Source organism: Melitaea cinxia, chromosome 21 (assembly GCF_905220565.1).
Source record: "Melitaea cinxia chromosome 21, ilMelCinx1.1, whole genome shotgun sequence".
Lineage (NCBI taxonomy): Eukaryota > Metazoa > Arthropoda > Insecta > Lepidoptera > Nymphalidae > Melitaea > Melitaea cinxia.
The window spans coordinates 4,410,660-4,428,455 of NC_059414.1; the positions used below are offsets into that span (position 1 = coordinate 4,410,660).

The following is a 17,796-nucleotide window of genomic DNA, read 5'->3' on the forward strand; positions in this document are numbered from 1 at the left end:
ATATGAATAAAACAATTTAAGTAAGGTAATGTATATTTTTATTTCGTTACATCGTAAAATTATAAAAACAAAATTCAATTTGAACCAGCAAATGATTTGATATTACCAGAATACTTGACAAGAAATATTGTACTTATTATTCTACGGCACATAATTATATTAACAAAAATTGTGTGTATGCATGGTGGGTAGGTGGGTATTATTTAAAAAAATAAACCTTAAAAAAATGAAGGTGCAATGATCACAGATAAATATTTATCAACAGAGAAGTATTCTCGGTGAATTGTGTTTAACAATTTGATAGTATTGAAAGAAAGAAAAAACTTGTTCAAAACCTTACGGCACAATATACTGGCATAAAGCTGAATAAATCGATTGACAGTTACATCCAAACAGCACTTAAAGAATAATTTTACAAAAAATTCTAGTAATACAAAGAAAAATAAATCGAATTATTCTAAACCTACTTTGATGAATTTTTTTAATATTCTTTCTAAGTTTATTGTGATATATGTATGACAAAATTATGGTTCCTCAAAAGGTACTCAATAATCTGAGATTCTACTCAATTACTTGAAAAACTTAAAATTCGCAATGTCTCGCCAATTAAGAACGATGCTTAAAAAATTGTAATTATTACATAAAAAATTGTGAATACATGACATAAGAAACAGAACATTAACAATTATCGTAAAAAATCTTACAAATAAAAAAACTTAGGAGTATAAAACGGCGAAAATAACTCCCTTGACAATATTCAAATTTTATGATTCAGTTGGCACTTCGGGGAGCGTATGAATAATGACTTTTCGTTTTTGATCGTAACTGAAGTTATTTAATTTGAATATTCTGCTCTCGTAGAAGGGTTTTAGGTCGGAAATGTTAATTTGTCTCGCTCGTTCAATTAAATCTCTCTCTGATATTTCTATTGTTGTCTGTGAATGATTGTGAAGACCTCGCATGTAGGCGAGCTGATCCATGGTTAGTTGACGGAGAATGTAGTAGAGAAGCTCGCTGTGGTCTTTCTTATAGGATAGATATTTCTGGAATGTCTGCAATGAAACACGCAAAGTATAAATTATAGACTTTTTTTTAAATTGAATTGATTCAGCCTGTAACATCTCACTACTGGGCAAGGTAGGTTATATTTCCTACTATGAATAACCATCGCTGTGAGGTATACATTATGATAACTAGTATTTGTAAAGTATAAACAAAATAATTTACTAAAACTAGTGTAGAATATTTATCATACTCTATTTCTTTTTTATTATTTTTAAATTCTTAAATTATAAAAAAAGATTGAAAATATATATATTTATGTTTTCTTAACAGGAGTTTTATTGAAGTCATACTACATTTGGCGCGTTAGGGAAAAATTGTGAGAGTAAATTTTTACGATGTCCCGCACACCGACACGAAAAAAAAAACGACACCCTATAATTAGCTAGTCAACGAAGATGTTAGCAACGTAAAGTTAGCTACCCAATGAAGTATAACTTCTTAAATGCGTACATAAGTATACACACAGTTTTATATATATATTTTAATATAACTAAAACCTCTGTACATAAATAATTACCTGTCTCATAGCTCTCATAACGCTGTACTTCTGGGTATCCACGAAACTTTCTAGCATCGTCCTTATAGCCAGGTTCACGTCTTCCTCGTTCACTTGGTTTCGTAAATGAATACGTGCGTGCGCTTCGCTCATCCGAATTACTGTAGGGACAAAGAAAAAATATTAAAATACTGTAATATAACATAGCGTCGGGCCTAATTAGGTATTTAATGCTTTTGGTTTTAAGATCTGATATAATTATGCTGACAAAAAAAACTTGCATTACATTACTGTATTTATAAGAAAATTGTACTTACCAGACTCAATATGTCTCACAGTGATAGGCAAGCTGCCGGTAGCTAAAGATTCTTGTCTCAGCTGACTGTACATTTTAGCCACCTTATCCTGATCCATATTCTGTATGAAATGCAATTTATAGATAAGACGTGAAAATTTTAATATTTCTTTTTTTGATTAACAAGTAAAGATGGAGATCTTAATAGAAATATTTTAATTCCAATATTATTTGTTACTAATATATATTTAATTTGTCAAATGTAGTAAGTAACATAATCTTCTCTTTTAAAAAAATATGAGCATTCTGCTCATATTTTTTTAAAATTATGCATAAAAAGAACATTAAAATAATAAAAACAAAATTACACACACTACCATGTATTTGACACCCACACGCATATTATACTCTTTTGTTGATTGTCACAGTCTGTAAGACAAATCGAATTTTTTTTTTTAAAGTTCTTTATTTTCATATTTTTTTTTGGTTTTCTTTAATTTAAATTTCGACTTCTGGGCACCACTAGTTGAAATATTTGCAATAAAAAAAAATTCAACATTTGTGTACATCAATTGTGTGACTAAATGAAAATTATTATATTATAGTTCGCGTCATGTAAAAAGAACGCTGAAAGAAACTGGAGGGGGTGCGTTTGCGCATGGGTATACTCGCGCACAAGTACTACTGTTTTATTTTTTAATTAGGCTTTCACTCGCGGCTTCGTATAATGGTTTTTGGTAGGTACATTAAAAAATACTAGAAATACAAGTGCGAATAATTCGGACTAAATAAGTATAATAATTATCACTTTACAAAATCACAATTTTTTTTTAAACAAAAGCAATAACAAATTTTTTAGTTATTGAAATGTCGTATTCAAAAATAATAATTATCTGTACTCTCGATATTCGTATCTTAATAGTTTTTATGTGTTTAAAATGATAAATTGATAATTGTTTTTTAGTGAAATAAATAGTAAATGGAGAATTTTGTAATTTAAAACTTTTGTGCGCGATAATAATTTGAGTCGACATCGAACTGTCAACCGCTCTCAACCAATAGCACACCGGCAAGCATGCGACAGTGATAAACACTCCCGTCCCCCTTCCCGTACCACCAAATAGACCGATAAATCGCTTCTGCGCAGCTTCAAGGCCAGCGTTCTTTTTACATGACGCGAACTATACCAATACAACATTTTAATTACTATAGGAAAATACATTCCTAACTCATTTAAACATACTCTGTAGGTCATATACAAAACTTAAATAATAATACCAACATATTTTACAACTATAAGTTATTTAATATTTGATTTATAGTGTTGAAATCAATACACCTTAACATTTAACAATAAAAATGTAATTAAAAAAATGCATGGGCACTTAAGAGCCTATGGATGTTTGTGTTATATTTAAAAAAATGTTTTATTAATATAAACATATTATGCAATAAAAAAATATATTAGGCAAGTTAATTTTTTTTATAAATCAACGCACACTCAACATCCTCCAGTAGGATTTACTCTGCATTTGTGCTTGTGTATTGTGCATATTTAAATCCTAATAGAGGGCATTAATTGAGACATTTATTAAATAATATCATTAAAAATAAAGAAAACAATTATTTTTATATACAAAAATTAATAAATAAATCGTTTTTAATTACCTGCAATTTCGGGTGAATATTTTCTCTAGCATACACAATGTATTTCTTCAACAGATCCTGTTGTAAGATGAAGTCATCATCAGTTGTTGCATTTTCTATGGTCGTTCCCTTCTGAGTCGGATGATGTCTTATATGGGAGCTTACTACAAATCTATGGACAGAAATATAAATTTTTTTTTATAACTTTTGTCTTAAAATAAAAATCCATATTTATGCAATTAAGTTTAGAAATAAATTTAATATAATAAGATTTTTGACCGTCCCTCCCCACAATGTGACTTTATATATAACCCTCTTTATAGCCCGCATCGCACAAATTTTTCGGAAACCTTAGAATTATTGGCCAATTTTTTTTAATTTATCATACTGTAAGAACCTGTGCTTAAGAAAGCTGTACAACAATAATTAGCTAATTTGGCCTGGCCGTTCTCGAGTTTTGTACTTAGCAAGACAATTAGTGATTATTTTTTTTTATTTGTTTAGTATTAATGTGTGTACATATATGTATACTCTCATTCCGGTGATGTGGCTGGAGAGTAGACGATGTAAAGGGAGGGATAGCGCATAGTTGTGCAAAGAGGGTTTGCTCACGGGTGTTAATAAGAGGTTGGTTAGGGGTGTGAAAGGGGGGGTACTTACCGGGCTAGTTGGGCGTCCTGAGCAGGGTCGGCCTCGTCTCGTACTACACACAACACGTCGAAACGAGAGAGGATTGGCTCCGATAGATTCACATTCTCAGAGAATGTTAGAGACGCGTCGTACCGCCCTCCTATAGGGTTCGCTGCCGCTATTATTGAGCATCTGGAATAGGTTACGTGATGTATCCAAAATAAGTCAGTCAGTCAGATCTTGAGATTAACGTCTTTAAACCAATTATTGCACTTGACTTTATTATTAGTACAAACAAAAAGTTTCTAATACTCCAATTTATTACTATTATTGTAGAAGAAATATAAACACAATATTTGATATTAAAAAACTATAATAATTAAGAAAACTCAAATAAAATTAAACATATCAACCATTGACTAAACATTTTCACACTGAACTCCACACACTGTCTACTGTTACTGCTTTTAACAAAACTTGCTTCAGCCTGTAATATCCCACTACTAGGCACAGGCCTCTTTCCCCAAGTAGGAGAAGGATCAGAGTTTAATCCACCACGCTACTCCAATGCGGGTTGGCGTATATTTCCTACTATGAGTAACGATCGCTATCAGGTGTACATGATAACAACAGTGACCGATGGCTTAACGTGCTCTCCGAGGCACGGTGGGGAGACCCCCAAAGACTGCACAAACACCCAGACCACGGCAAACACCTGTATGGCCAATACAAATGTTTGTCACGTGCGGGGATCGAACCCGCAACCGCCAGCGCAACAGGTACAATCCATGGCTGTAACCGTTGCGCCAACGCGGCGTCAAACAACAAAAAAAATTAACATAACTCAATCCAATCTAATCAATATCTCAGAAAATCTTTAACATACGTCAATATAACAAAATAATGGCTGTCGTTCTTCTTCTTCTTATTATTTAAATACTATGACTCCATCAGCTTTCGCCGATGATTTTGCCAATGCCAAGTGCTTAAAGTGGATTATAGTCCAGAGACAGAATCAGACTTTGACAGTACAACAGTGGGTTAAGCCGCTTAAACTTCGGTTAATTGATAAGGTTATTTATTTTTATTTTTCGGTAAATTATATCTATATTTTTTATCATTGACTTTATTAAACTTAGCTAAGACAACACAAAAAGATATTAGATGAAAACAAACATTAACCGGCCATGCAATGTTTTTTGGGAACCATTTCATTAGTGATACAGTTAATTTTAAACAATTAAATAATAAATAATCAAGAGAGCGTTCCTCCAAACCACATTTACATAAAGAACTGCCTCGAATGCGCAATTTAGCCAAGAACACAGGTATGCAGGCGACAATGACTGTCATTATCATATACAAATATTCAAATAAAAAAGTAATGACACCTAAAGTTATTGATAAATTTAAGCAAAAAATCATACTAATTGTCTATAATACTTTAATTAACTTACCTTGCATGTAATGATGTAACAATACCAGCCTTAGAAATAGATATAGACTGCTGCTCCATAGCTTCGTGTATGGATGTTCGGTCTTGATCATTCATCTTGTCAAACTCATCTATTAAACAGACTCCTCGGTCTGCGAGTACTAATGCTCCTGCTTCTAGCGTCCATTCCCTGAAAATTAAAATATTGTTAAATATTTAATTAAATATATATAAATTACTTTATTTTGGGTGGCAAAAAAGCTTAGTTATCGCTACTTTTGACTAATTTGACCGGTAAATTTGATAAGTTATTATCTTCTTCAATGATGTTGTCATTTATAACTACAAGTTATAGATTAAAAATTGACAAGAGGTGAGATGAAATTAATGTATTAAACTTAAAAGAATTGTAAATGTAAATTGGTCTCACACAATGGTATGAGACCATTGCTTTAATTTGAATTTTTTATATATAAAAGCAGATCTTCCAGTGCAACCGTTGGTCTGACGACTGGTGTTAAAAAAAATGTATGTCCTTATTAAGGCATAGCTGACCCGAACATTTCCCTATTATGGAATACTATATAATTTTTTAGTTACCTTGTGGTAGGATTCTTCCTCACATATGCAGTGAGACCAACTGCACTTGCACCCTGTCCAGTTGTAAATATGGCTCTGGGCGCAATCTAAAAAAAAGGTATGGCACTTAATTTTTTTTTTTTTTTTTTTAATAAATAATGGTTTCCTTTGTCTCTCAAACATGTGTACTAAATAAATTATTATAATTTCAAATGAAGTATACAGATAACAACAGTAAAAATTATCATATAACTGTGAGTTTTTACTTTAAAATAAATAATAATCATGACGTGTTGGATAAAAATACACCATTTTTTTTGGTTATAAAGATTTATTTTAGGTTAAATGTTTTTTTTTTTTTTTGTTTTAAATAAACATAAATGGAATAAAATAAGACATGAATTAATTGACAAATGCAAAAAGATACTGAAGAAAAGAAAAATTATATACCTTGAAATTATTCTCGTTTCCTTTATAGTAAGCATGGAACAAATTACACAATTTTTTTCTTAACACTGTTATTTACATATAAAATTTTCTACTGAATAATTAAAAAACATATAACGCAAATAATTATAAATATATGTACTTTTATTTAGGCATACAATCATATAAAATACACATTTGTAAAACATTGTGTAATGGTTTTTACAAATATTATGAAGAGAGTGGTAGTTATTGAAGTTGCTTTTTTTTTATAAACCAACCTTTTTAACAATACAAGCAATTGCTTTTACTTTTATAGTTATAGCTTCACTTTTAAAAATAATAGCATTAAGTAATTTAATAGCTTGTAACTAAACATTTAACAAATGGTTATCTACTGAAGATTTTCTTTCATCCAGTCCACAGTGTTATTCTATGTATACAGTTTTTGTTGTATGGACGTTATCATAGAAGAAAGTGATTTCTTTTGTAATAATTAAATGAAATTATGCATTAAAATTAAATAAATAATGTATAAACTTACCTTTTCTGTGTATTTTAAAAATTGTGATTTAGCTGTACCAGGATCACCACATATCAAAACGTTGATGTCTCCTCTTAATTTATGTTTCTCACCTGTGGTAGAAAGAAGTAGATATTAAAAATATAGTTATATCATTACACTAGACGGTTTATTGCTTTGATCTAAGTCATATTTAGAGAATTTTCAGCCAATAGTATTCTTTAATAAGAATACTATGTAAGTGTAAGTAATAATACTTCAAATTATAATAAAATAAGAATAAGCTATTAAATAAACAAAAACTTTGCTATACTTAAAATGTGTAAAATAAAAACAGTTTGTTAAGTGTTTACACCATAAATAAACAGAATAAGACTATCATTCTATTTCATTCTATATCATTCAATTATAATATTCAAGACTATTTTTTGATTCATTTCTTTGCCTTCATTCATTTCATTGCTTAGCCTTTCTTGATTCTAGCATTTTTTTTTTTTTTTACTTTTCTTGATTCATTTCTTAGCCTTTATTTTTGCGAAGAAGAAGGAGAAGAAGAAGAAGAAGGAGGAAGAGAAATCACCTACCAGGTGACGACTATTTCGGTGTAGTGATGCGAGTAGTCGCCTAAAACACTGACGGTTTACGGGTTCGATTTCCGTTCGGGATGAATATTTGTATTTGTATAAATATTCCTTTCCGGTTTGTATGTCTACCCTTGTGGGTCTCCTCACGGTCGGTCCCGGTTGTTATTATAAAAACCTGATAGCGACTGTTGCTCATATTAGGGGTGGTGCGGGGTGGTAGTTAAGCTCCAATCCTTATCTTATATGGAGAAAAAGGCCTATGGGAATGCATAGGCCAGCAGTGGGATGATAAAGGCTGAATGCACCTACCAGGATTTTTAGGTTCCCCTCCAAATAAGGCGAGAGCTAAGCCCCTCTTAATATAATCATGTCCATATATTGACGGAGCAATACTTTTGACTATTCTCTCCCCAATCTGAGGATCTTTTGAAAGCTTGACTATATTAGCCACATCATCATCTGTTAGAGATTCTACAATATGCTTACAATCTTTTACTACTATGTAATTTGCTATTATAACAGTTGCAAATACTGGGAAACCCTGTAAAAAATACATATACAATTATAATAAAAATTAATATTTCAGGTTGTATATTTACTATACATATTGTATGATAAAAAAGAAATGTTACAATTGACGTAAAGTTTGTGTCAGTCTAACAAAAGAGTCCTCTATTCAGTAGATTTAGAAATAATGCATTTTTAAGCATTCATATACAAAAAGGTAAGACAAGTCTACTTTTAGGAATAAGGATGAAAAAAATGTATGTTTTGCGTTACAAATAACCTATAAATAAAAACTTATAAATAAAAGTAGAACTTATAAATAAAAGTGAATTTTCAAATGCCAAAATCATTTATATTCATATCATGTTCAGTGTTAAAGACAAAGATTATTAACAATTATCTTGCTTCACAATAGAACTATGTGCCTGATTAAGGGCCGGTTTCACTGAGTATGGTTAAAAATTATCCTGTACATAAATTATAAAGAGACTTTTACAGTAGGTCATTAGGAACATTTCGCATCAATGAATAAACTACAACTTTTAGATTAATACTAGCTGACCCCGCAAACGTTGCTTTGCCATATATCTTATTAACCCGCTTAATCCCCCCCCCCCCCTTATAGCTTAGGGGTATGAAAAATAGATGTTGGCCGATTCTCAGACCTACCCGATATGCCCACAAAATTTTATTAAAATCGGTTGAGCCGTTTCGGAGGAGTTCAATGTTTAACACCATGACACGAGAATTTTATATATTACATTTGTAAATAGAAATATGTCATAAAGATAGTGGAATTCAATGGTAGAAATAAATAATATATATATTAAAAAAATTTTGATGGACATCCTTATTCACAACCATAGAAATAGACCGTAAATCTTAATTATTCTCTATAACAGAATAAATCTTAAAAAAATTTCAGTAAATTTGACAAAATTACCTGTTCAGTATTAAGAGAGCCATCATAATTATTTGTATAAATGCCTGTTAAGTCAACCTCATCTCCTGGCTTACATCTATCACAGAGGTCAGACAGTAAGATACAATCTTTACTCCTCGGTATACGACCTGCGGGTATGCGACCGGGAGACTCTTGGATGGTAACCTTTTGATAATTACGATATACGGTTTGTTCCATGTTTACCTGTGAAATTTTATTTTTATTTTATTTTATCATGTTATATATATTAATACGCTAAGGTTAAGATGTTTGCCTCCCTTTTTAGAAGAATCCTCACAATTACTCCACATAACTTATATAGGTATTTACATTTATACTACATTTTATAGATAATTGCTTGCTCTAAGGCATCCATAACAAAAAAATTCATAATTGCTTTTGTTTTTACAAATTAATTAATGATTAAAATTATATATATATATGACGACTTTAATTTTAAAACAACGTCAACATGATTGATAGTCAGTAAATTTTTTACTTATTTAGTGCGAATTATTCACACGGGTATTGCTAGTTATAAGTAATACAGTAAATAAACAACAGAGTTGTTTGTTAGTCTTGTTTTCATTAAGGATAATTTTAGCTTTTGATGATGATTAAAAAATATCTTTAAGTTGAGCCATGTAGTTTGGATTGAATTTTGGTGTCAATGTTATACAATTTCTATTTAGAAATTAATCTTTTAGGATTTCTGAACATTAATTTGATTTTTTACATTATAAATGCCAAGAACATCAAAACATATGTTTGTTTTGTTATCTTAATAGAAATAATATAAAAAATACATTGTTATAACAATAAAATTTACTGAAAATTATGTATACTCACCATAAATGGTCCAGAGCTTTGACACTCCGGGCATGAACCTGGCTTTACTTCTGAATTTTGAGACTGAACGAACGGCCCTAAGATGTACCCACATCTATTACAATCGTACTTCACGATAGACAATTGAGGCAAAACACCAGTTGTAGCCGTTATAACTCCAACAGTCCTGACTAATTGATTCAAATGTAACTTCCGGAATGTTCTCAATTCCTCTATCAATGGTAAATCAGCTATACGAACGTGGATCTCTGACGTTACACGCTCGTAACTAGGAAATATTTGGAGTACAATTTCTTTAGCTACTTCATCGAAGATTTGTAACATTTGGAACGGAGCTTCTGGTAAGAAATAGGCGAGTACTTGTTCCCTTCGAGCTAAGATGTCGAATTCCACATGAAATGAGGCTTGATTGTGTTCACACATGCGTCGGATTCTTTCTTTGTACACATATTGTCCTTTGCTGTTTGTATATGTGCGTAAAAAGTTTTTGAATCTATAAAAAATATAAATAATTTTAATATAATTATAATATAAAGCCAGTATTCTCTACTGTTATAACTCATGTATTGGTGAATAATAACTCAAAATTTTCAGGAGTATTATTTTGAATGTTACAAACACATAATAGGGTACCAGAAAAAACTTAATAATTGTATTTGCTCGCAAACGAAAACAAAAAGGACTTCAATTACATCGACAAGTAATACAACGTAGATCGACGAAAAAATAGTAAAGTAACTACGCGTTATCAAAGATTACTCAAAAAGTAGTTATCAGATCTCGATAAAATTTAAATGTGACCACAACATTAGCTTGCGATTAAATTAAAAATTATCAAAATCAGTACACCCAGTAAAAAGTTATGCAGATTTTCGAGAATTTCCCTCGATTTCTCTGGGATCCCATCATCAAATCCTAGTTTCCGTATCATGGTACCAAACTAGGGATATCTCCTTTCCAACAAAAAAAAAAGAATTATCAAAATCGGTACATCCAAAAGTTATGGGGTATGTGGTATGTGGACAACGTAGGTCGACGAAAAAAGCGTCAAGTAAAAACGCATTATTAGATATAACTCGAAAAGTAGTCGTTAGATCTCAAATAAATTTAAATGGGACCAAATGACACACACCACCTTTCGATTAAATTTTTTTTTTTGTCGAAGTCGGTCCGCCCAGTCAAAAATTCTGAACACATAAAAACAAAAATAAAATAAAAAATAATACAGTCAAATTGAGAACCTCCTCCTTTTTTAGAAGTCATTTAAAAATATGTGAAAATTTAAGGATGTTATATACACCTGGTTAATATTAAAGCCCATGTTGACATCTGATATCTAAGAACAATCTCACCATTCTTATTCACCATTATTATCATAATAATTATATAACTTTATATACTATGTATGTCTATTACAACTTTCCATTTATGTATGCCATGTACATACATATACTTTATTTTAATTTTTATTATTTTTTACATTATTTATTTGTCTAAATATATTGTATATGTTTAGGTAAAACTGTACACCTAAACTATTTACATATATACCATTTCCTTTACCCAAAGGTTGCCTGGAAGAGATCGCTCATTAGCGATAAGGCCGCCTTTTGTACTAAACTCCTGTTTTTATTTTTGTATCTTTGCTCACTTTTGGTGTACAATAAAGAGTTATTATTATTATTATTATTCTTGGTAGTTATTTCTAAAAATTCAAATGTTAGTAAATAAACATTTGAGAGAGTACAAGCAAAACACATAATAATTGTTGTGCAAACATTCTTCTAATATCTTTATAATAATCTTAAGAAATCCCACCACCAATTTAAAATAACATTTACAAATGTAAAGCAAAAATCAGTATTAACTTTATCATTTAAGAAAATGTATACCTGTTAGCTATCTCAGTTCTCGGTCCCAACATAGACACCCATTCTTTAGTGGAATATCCTTTAGTGTCCTCCAAGTTTTCAATACTTTCAATTCCTTCCTCTACTTGCTCATCAGAACCGGTGGCAGCCTTCTCTGCAGCCCTACGACGTTTAGCTCTAGGTGCGTCACCACTTTCCTCATCAGATTCATCTGAAAAATATATTTATTTATGTACAGAAAAGAAAATAAAATTTCATGTGATAAGCAATGTGACAAAAACAATGAACATTTTAACAGTGCACTGTGATTGATGGATTGCTTGATTCAGCCAGTAACATCCCACTGCTGGGCATAGCCCCCTTTCTCCGTGTAGCAGAAGAGTCAAAGCTTTATCCATAGAAAAATATATTAGTAGTTATAATTGAATATATATAATGGATGAGAGTTGCCGTAGATGGAGTCTACTGGAAGCAGCTGGAAGAGACCTATGGCCGAAGGCATATTGAAAGAAGGGATATTATATGAAATTTTATACTTTTTCAAACTATTTTTATTTTATTATGCAAATTTTATAAATGTACCTTGTTTTAATAATAAAAGACTATTTATTATTATTATTAAATTATTTAATTATAATTTAGCAAAATATTCCCTTGTTACCAAAACAATAAAAATTGACTATTTGTTTGAAATTTAGAAAAGTAGAATAAAACAATCCATTAATACATTATATCTATCTATACATTAATACTTAAAAGACTATTTTGTGTTTGTAAAGACTGAAAACTAGCTCTGATGCGACTAGACTATTTGCTCAGAAAAAGAAACTTGCGTGGTCACGCTTTTGTGAAAGTCTGTCTCCGGATTTCCATTCCTCTTTGATCTGGAATAATATCAGAAAATTTAGGGGGTCATACTTTGTATGTGATTCTCAACAGTCTTATGACACATCAGTGTGGATAAATGCTTTCGCACAAAAGTTAGCACCTTTATCTGCCCCAACCTTTGAGGAATGTTCTACTCATATTTCTGCATCCCTTCAACCAACAAACTACTTCGATTCGCCGTTCTCTAAGGAGGAGCTTCAGTTGGTGCTACATGTTCTACAAGACTCCTCGCCAGGCTTAGATGGGATTCCTTATTCTTTTATTTCCAAAAGCGATCCAGCAACTCAAAGTCTATGTCTCAATTTTATGAATGCCATTTACCAATCTGAGGATCCTCCTGAAGAATGGTGTACTCAAATTATTTTGCCCATTTTAAAACAAGGAAAACATAGCTCAGATCCCAATGGATACCGCCCAATAGCTCTCTCGGCTACTTTAGCAAAAATTCTAGAGCACATGATTAAAAATAGACTGGAATGGTTAATGGAGAGTAAAGGCGTTATATCTAAAACTCAGTTCGGATTTCGAAAAGTTTATAGCACCACCGACAGTTTAGGAACTTTTATAACCGACATACGCATTGCTTTTTCGAAGAATGGATCAATGGTAGGATTGTTCCTTGATATATCATCTGCATATGATAACGTACTTCTTCCGATACTCAGGCAAAAAATGCTCCAGGTGAGTGTTCCAGTGAAGATGACTAATTTTATTTTCAACTATCATTCTTCTCGCTCTTAAGGAAATAAGGACGCTCCGAGAAGCCTGTGAACGCTCCAGGAGGCTTCCGAGCTTCTGGAAGGAGCTGGGCTGGCTAAATTAGTCTAAATGCGGAAAACCGAGCCCACAACAATACAATACAATACTTCTCGCTCTCTTATTATCTGTTCTCAAAATTCTTTTCTACCCCCTAGGTTAGTATGGAAAGGATTACCCCAAGGCTCCATGCTAAGCCCTCTCCTCCTCCCTCCTGTAGCAGTGTGGACTCCGAGGGTTAATGTGATTTTGAATTTCATGCTCCCAGCTATTTCATCGGTTTTTTCAGGAGAATCACTAGCTATCCTAGAAACTCTCTCATTTATTGAATCCCACCAATTGGATAAATCCATTATTCTCTGGGATTCCAGAAGCTCTCTGGAGGCAATTGCTTCTAACCAATTTCGCTCAAGAAATAAGTTCCCAATAATATTAAAAATAAGGCAGTTACTTTTTTATTGTCATTCTAAAAATATTCAAGTAGCACTGGCATGGATTCCAGGCCATAGTGGAATTGCTGGTAATGAGAGTGCGGATGCCTATGCTAGGGAAGCTTCATCATCAGGCTCGCTAAGCCAGTATAAAGCACATTGCCATGATCTTTTACCACTTGCTAGAAAGGATTTAATAACTGAGTGGAATACCCTGTAGACTACATCTAGTAGGGACAAAGGCCAGCATTATGCCTCCATCCAGGTTGAAATTCCGGTTAAACCATGGTTTTTTAAATACAGGAAAGCAACAAAAACCGTCTGCTCAACAATTTGCCGCATGCGACTTGGACATTGTTGTTCTCCTGTATTTTTAGCAAAATTAGAATTTGGAACAGCTCGGACAGCAGCGAGGAGTGTGGTTTGGATGAAGGCACATTGGATCACATTTTCTTCTCTTGCCAAAAAAACCGTTCTTTATTCGACTTTCTACCTCCATCTATTCCCTGTCCTATCGATTTTAAATCTATTCTGTCGCATGTAAATACTCCCTTAGTAGATATTTTAAGTACATTTATTTTAGATAACAATATTAAAATGTGATGTTTTTTTTCTAACATACTACCATTGGTTGTGTTTGTTTTTTTTTTAGACGAATAAGTGGTGTGAAGCAAAGCGTACATAACCTTGTACTTTCACAACGCTAATCTTACGAGCAGTCTTCAGAAGTAATTGATGAAAAACACTCTGACTTTGGCAATTCCTATGGGAGTCAAATTATAAAAGAAGAAGAAGAACTGGAAAACATTTTTATAGAATTGTATAATATCTTAACATAAAAATATAACAATATTTATTGTTCATTTTTTTCTATATTTTCTCCATTGAGAACTCTTATACTTATTGCTGTTTAAATAAGTTTTAATAATGTTAATCCAAATGAAAGTGGCCATGTATTTTTTTCTACTACCCTAGTACTGTATATTGTTGCAAAAAAGTTCTTTACATGCAAAAATTGTTGCATATCAGAACACAAATCAGAACCAGATACAAGCCGATTCATTTTTAATCTGAAGTTCTATAAGTTAACATAAAACAAAAATAACAAACCATAGAGCAAATCTCGATCATCTCTTCTTATTCGCCCTTCATCCCTGTCTCTCCTTTGTAGTTCTCTCTCAGCTGCGACGCGGTCCTCTACAGACATCGGGTCGTATTCATCATCATCTAAATCTTCAGCATCGTACCTATCCAATGCTGGCATTGGTCGGTAATCACTGGAAAATAGTGACAAAGCAGTTTAATTAAAACCACAGTTGTGTAATAGATTTATTTGATGGTGTTTTTTTTTCCAATTAAACAACTTGTTGATAATTGTATTCGTAAACAAAATAAAAGCCAACTTCAAATACACATTACTATTTAAATGGGACCACATACAAACCCCAGCTTCTGAATCCAATAAGGATCATTAAAATCTATATCCTAGTTAAAATTATGAGGTAACCTATGCACACTCTAACATGAAATATATACAGTTGAATTGAGAACCTCCTCATTTATTTTAAGTTGGTTAAAATTTGATATAGCTGGAAAATATATTGATTATTTTCATCACTTTTAACAAACATCCTAGTTTTATTATCATTATTAAAAAAAAGTTAAAATTATGATCTACTTACGCTTCCATATTATCGTTAAAAAGCTCCTCCCCATCTTCTTCCTCCTCTTCAGCGTTGTCGCCCAGAATGGCCCCTTCATCTTCAAACATCTCATAATCCCGAGCTGGAGATGTCATGCGAGATCGAGCCCCATCTCTATCAGACGGTGTGTCGGGTATTGGAGAACTCTAACACAGAAAAATAATCATAAATTTTAAGGGCATAAGAACAGAAATCTGCATTTATTTGGTTAACTTTTTACGAGTTCTTTGGAGGACATTATTCTTTAAACTACTGTTTTAAAACACTAACCATTTTGTCTTAAATTCTTAATAAATTGATTTCACTACAATTTTAATTTTTTCTTGATATTTATTTAAATAACTTATGTTTTACTGGAAAATGTGTTACTTCTGTTTGTAGATTAGTACAGAACCGGTGACATGTTTTTGTACTGTCAAAAAACGCGCGAACCAGTACATAGTTTGTTTTAAAATTTATCCCCAATAGGGAAAGGCAAAGGACTATAATCCATACAGCCTAGTCTGAATTTGTAAGTTTCGTTCTGATATATCAAAAGGCCGGAGCCAAGTCTGAAGTAACTTTATTGTTCTTCTGATTCGATGACTGGTAGAGTAAGGCCGAAACCAAGTCTGAAATTTCATATTTTCGTCTACTCTTCTTTGTCTATAAGTGATAGGCGAGGTCGAAACCAAGTCTGTAATAGGCCGAAGCCTGAAATATCAAAATAAAATTTCACATCCGATGAATGAAGGTCCTGATCCTGTTTCAAATATCATTGATAGTATTGCAAATAAATTCAAATATACTAGTATAGTTATCCAAATTAGTCAATAAATCTTGTGTATTGCGCGGGACATTTTTTGGTCCAGAAGTTGATAACAAGTTGGCTATAAATAAGAGGCGTTCCAGATTAAAAGCGGAGCATTCAAAAAATATGTGATCTAAAGACTGTGTAGAGTTGTTGGTGCAATGTGGGCAAACGGGCGATGAGATGATACGCATACGATTCAAATGTGCATTAAATCTGCAATGTCCAAATCTCAAGCGGCATAGTATTGTATAATATTTTCTGCTTCTATGTTGATGCGATTTAGTAAACCAAGGACTTTTTCCAATATCTTGATTTATCTGAGCATACCAAGATCCTTTTCTTAACAAGGTTTGTCGCCAAAGATCACGCCAATCAGATAGGATTTTTGATTTAATAGCAACTAATAGATCAGTGTATGGTACGGCAACATTCTCATCAACAGGGCTGCCGCTGTCACTGTCAACAATTGAACGTGCCAGAAAGTCCACATGTTCATTTCCCCTTACTCCTATATGTGAAGGTGTCCACAATAATTTGATATTGTAGTTTCTTCTGGATAGTTGATAAAGGAGATGTCTTATTTCTAAAATGATGAAGTTTGTATTAGCACTGAATTGATAATTATCTAAAGCCTTTAGAACGCTCATACTGTCAGTAATGATCAGCCAATATTGATTAGTTTGTTTTTTAATGAATTCTAGGGCAGCAGTAATTGCTAGAGCTTCAGCTGTAAATATTGATATCTCCTTTTTCAATCTGACGCCTTGGCCAAACTTCAGATGAGGTACATAATAGGCCATGGAAACATTTATATCATTTTTTGATCCATCTGTGTAAACTTGTTTGAACTTATCAGAGTATTGTGCTATGAGGTTGTAAACTTCCTGGCGCTCTTTTAGCTTATGGTCAATAATAATATCGATTTGATTAATAAGACAGTCAAACTCCTTTTCGTAACACATCCAATTGCTAGAACTGTGTATTTTGTGTTGGTTATTTAGATTTAACATGAATGAATATTCGAAGAGAATAAATGGGTTATTAGAAGTTAATGGAGCATTTACAGGATATTTACTATGTAAGTAATTAAGCTTTTTAATTAGAGGATGATTACTAATGGAAAACAGTTTTAGCAAAAAACAGTATTTCAAATATTTAAATCTAAGGTGTAAAGGGGAAATGTTGCACTCGACCTGTAACGAATTAATTGGGGTTGTTTTCATGGCGCCAGTGATAAGTCTCAGGCTGTGATTTTGAATAATATTTAATTTGTTAACCAACTTGTCATTAGCAGAAAAACATAGAAATCCATATTCAAAATGACTGCGTACAAGAGATTTATATAGGGTAAGAAGGATTTTTGGATCAGAACCCC

The 17,796-nt window shown here is 32.1% G+C and overlaps 1 protein-coding gene across 1 annotated transcript; it reads right to left on the reverse strand.

The window, feature by feature from the left end:
• Nucleotides 1–21: 21 nt before the first annotated feature.
• LOC123664192 (DNA replication licensing factor Mcm2) lies at nucleotides 22–15,777 on the reverse strand. Its single transcript, XM_045598789.1, has 14 exons — nucleotides 15,608–15,777; nucleotides 15,036–15,202; nucleotides 11,872–12,061; nucleotides 9,980–10,472; nucleotides 9,131–9,334; nucleotides 7,990–8,221; nucleotides 7,118–7,209; nucleotides 6,169–6,254; nucleotides 5,591–5,758; nucleotides 4,164–4,325; nucleotides 3,525–3,675; nucleotides 1,879–1,978; nucleotides 1,583–1,722; nucleotides 22–1,052 (listed from the first exon to the last, which is right to left on the reverse strand). Exons 1-14 carry the CDS (start codon nucleotides 15,721–15,723, stop codon nucleotides 765–767), a joined length of 2,589 nt encoding a protein of 862 aa, XP_045454745.1. The 5' UTR covers nucleotides 15,724–15,777; the 3' UTR covers nucleotides 22–764.
• Nucleotides 15,778–17,796: the final 2,019 nt, after the last annotated feature.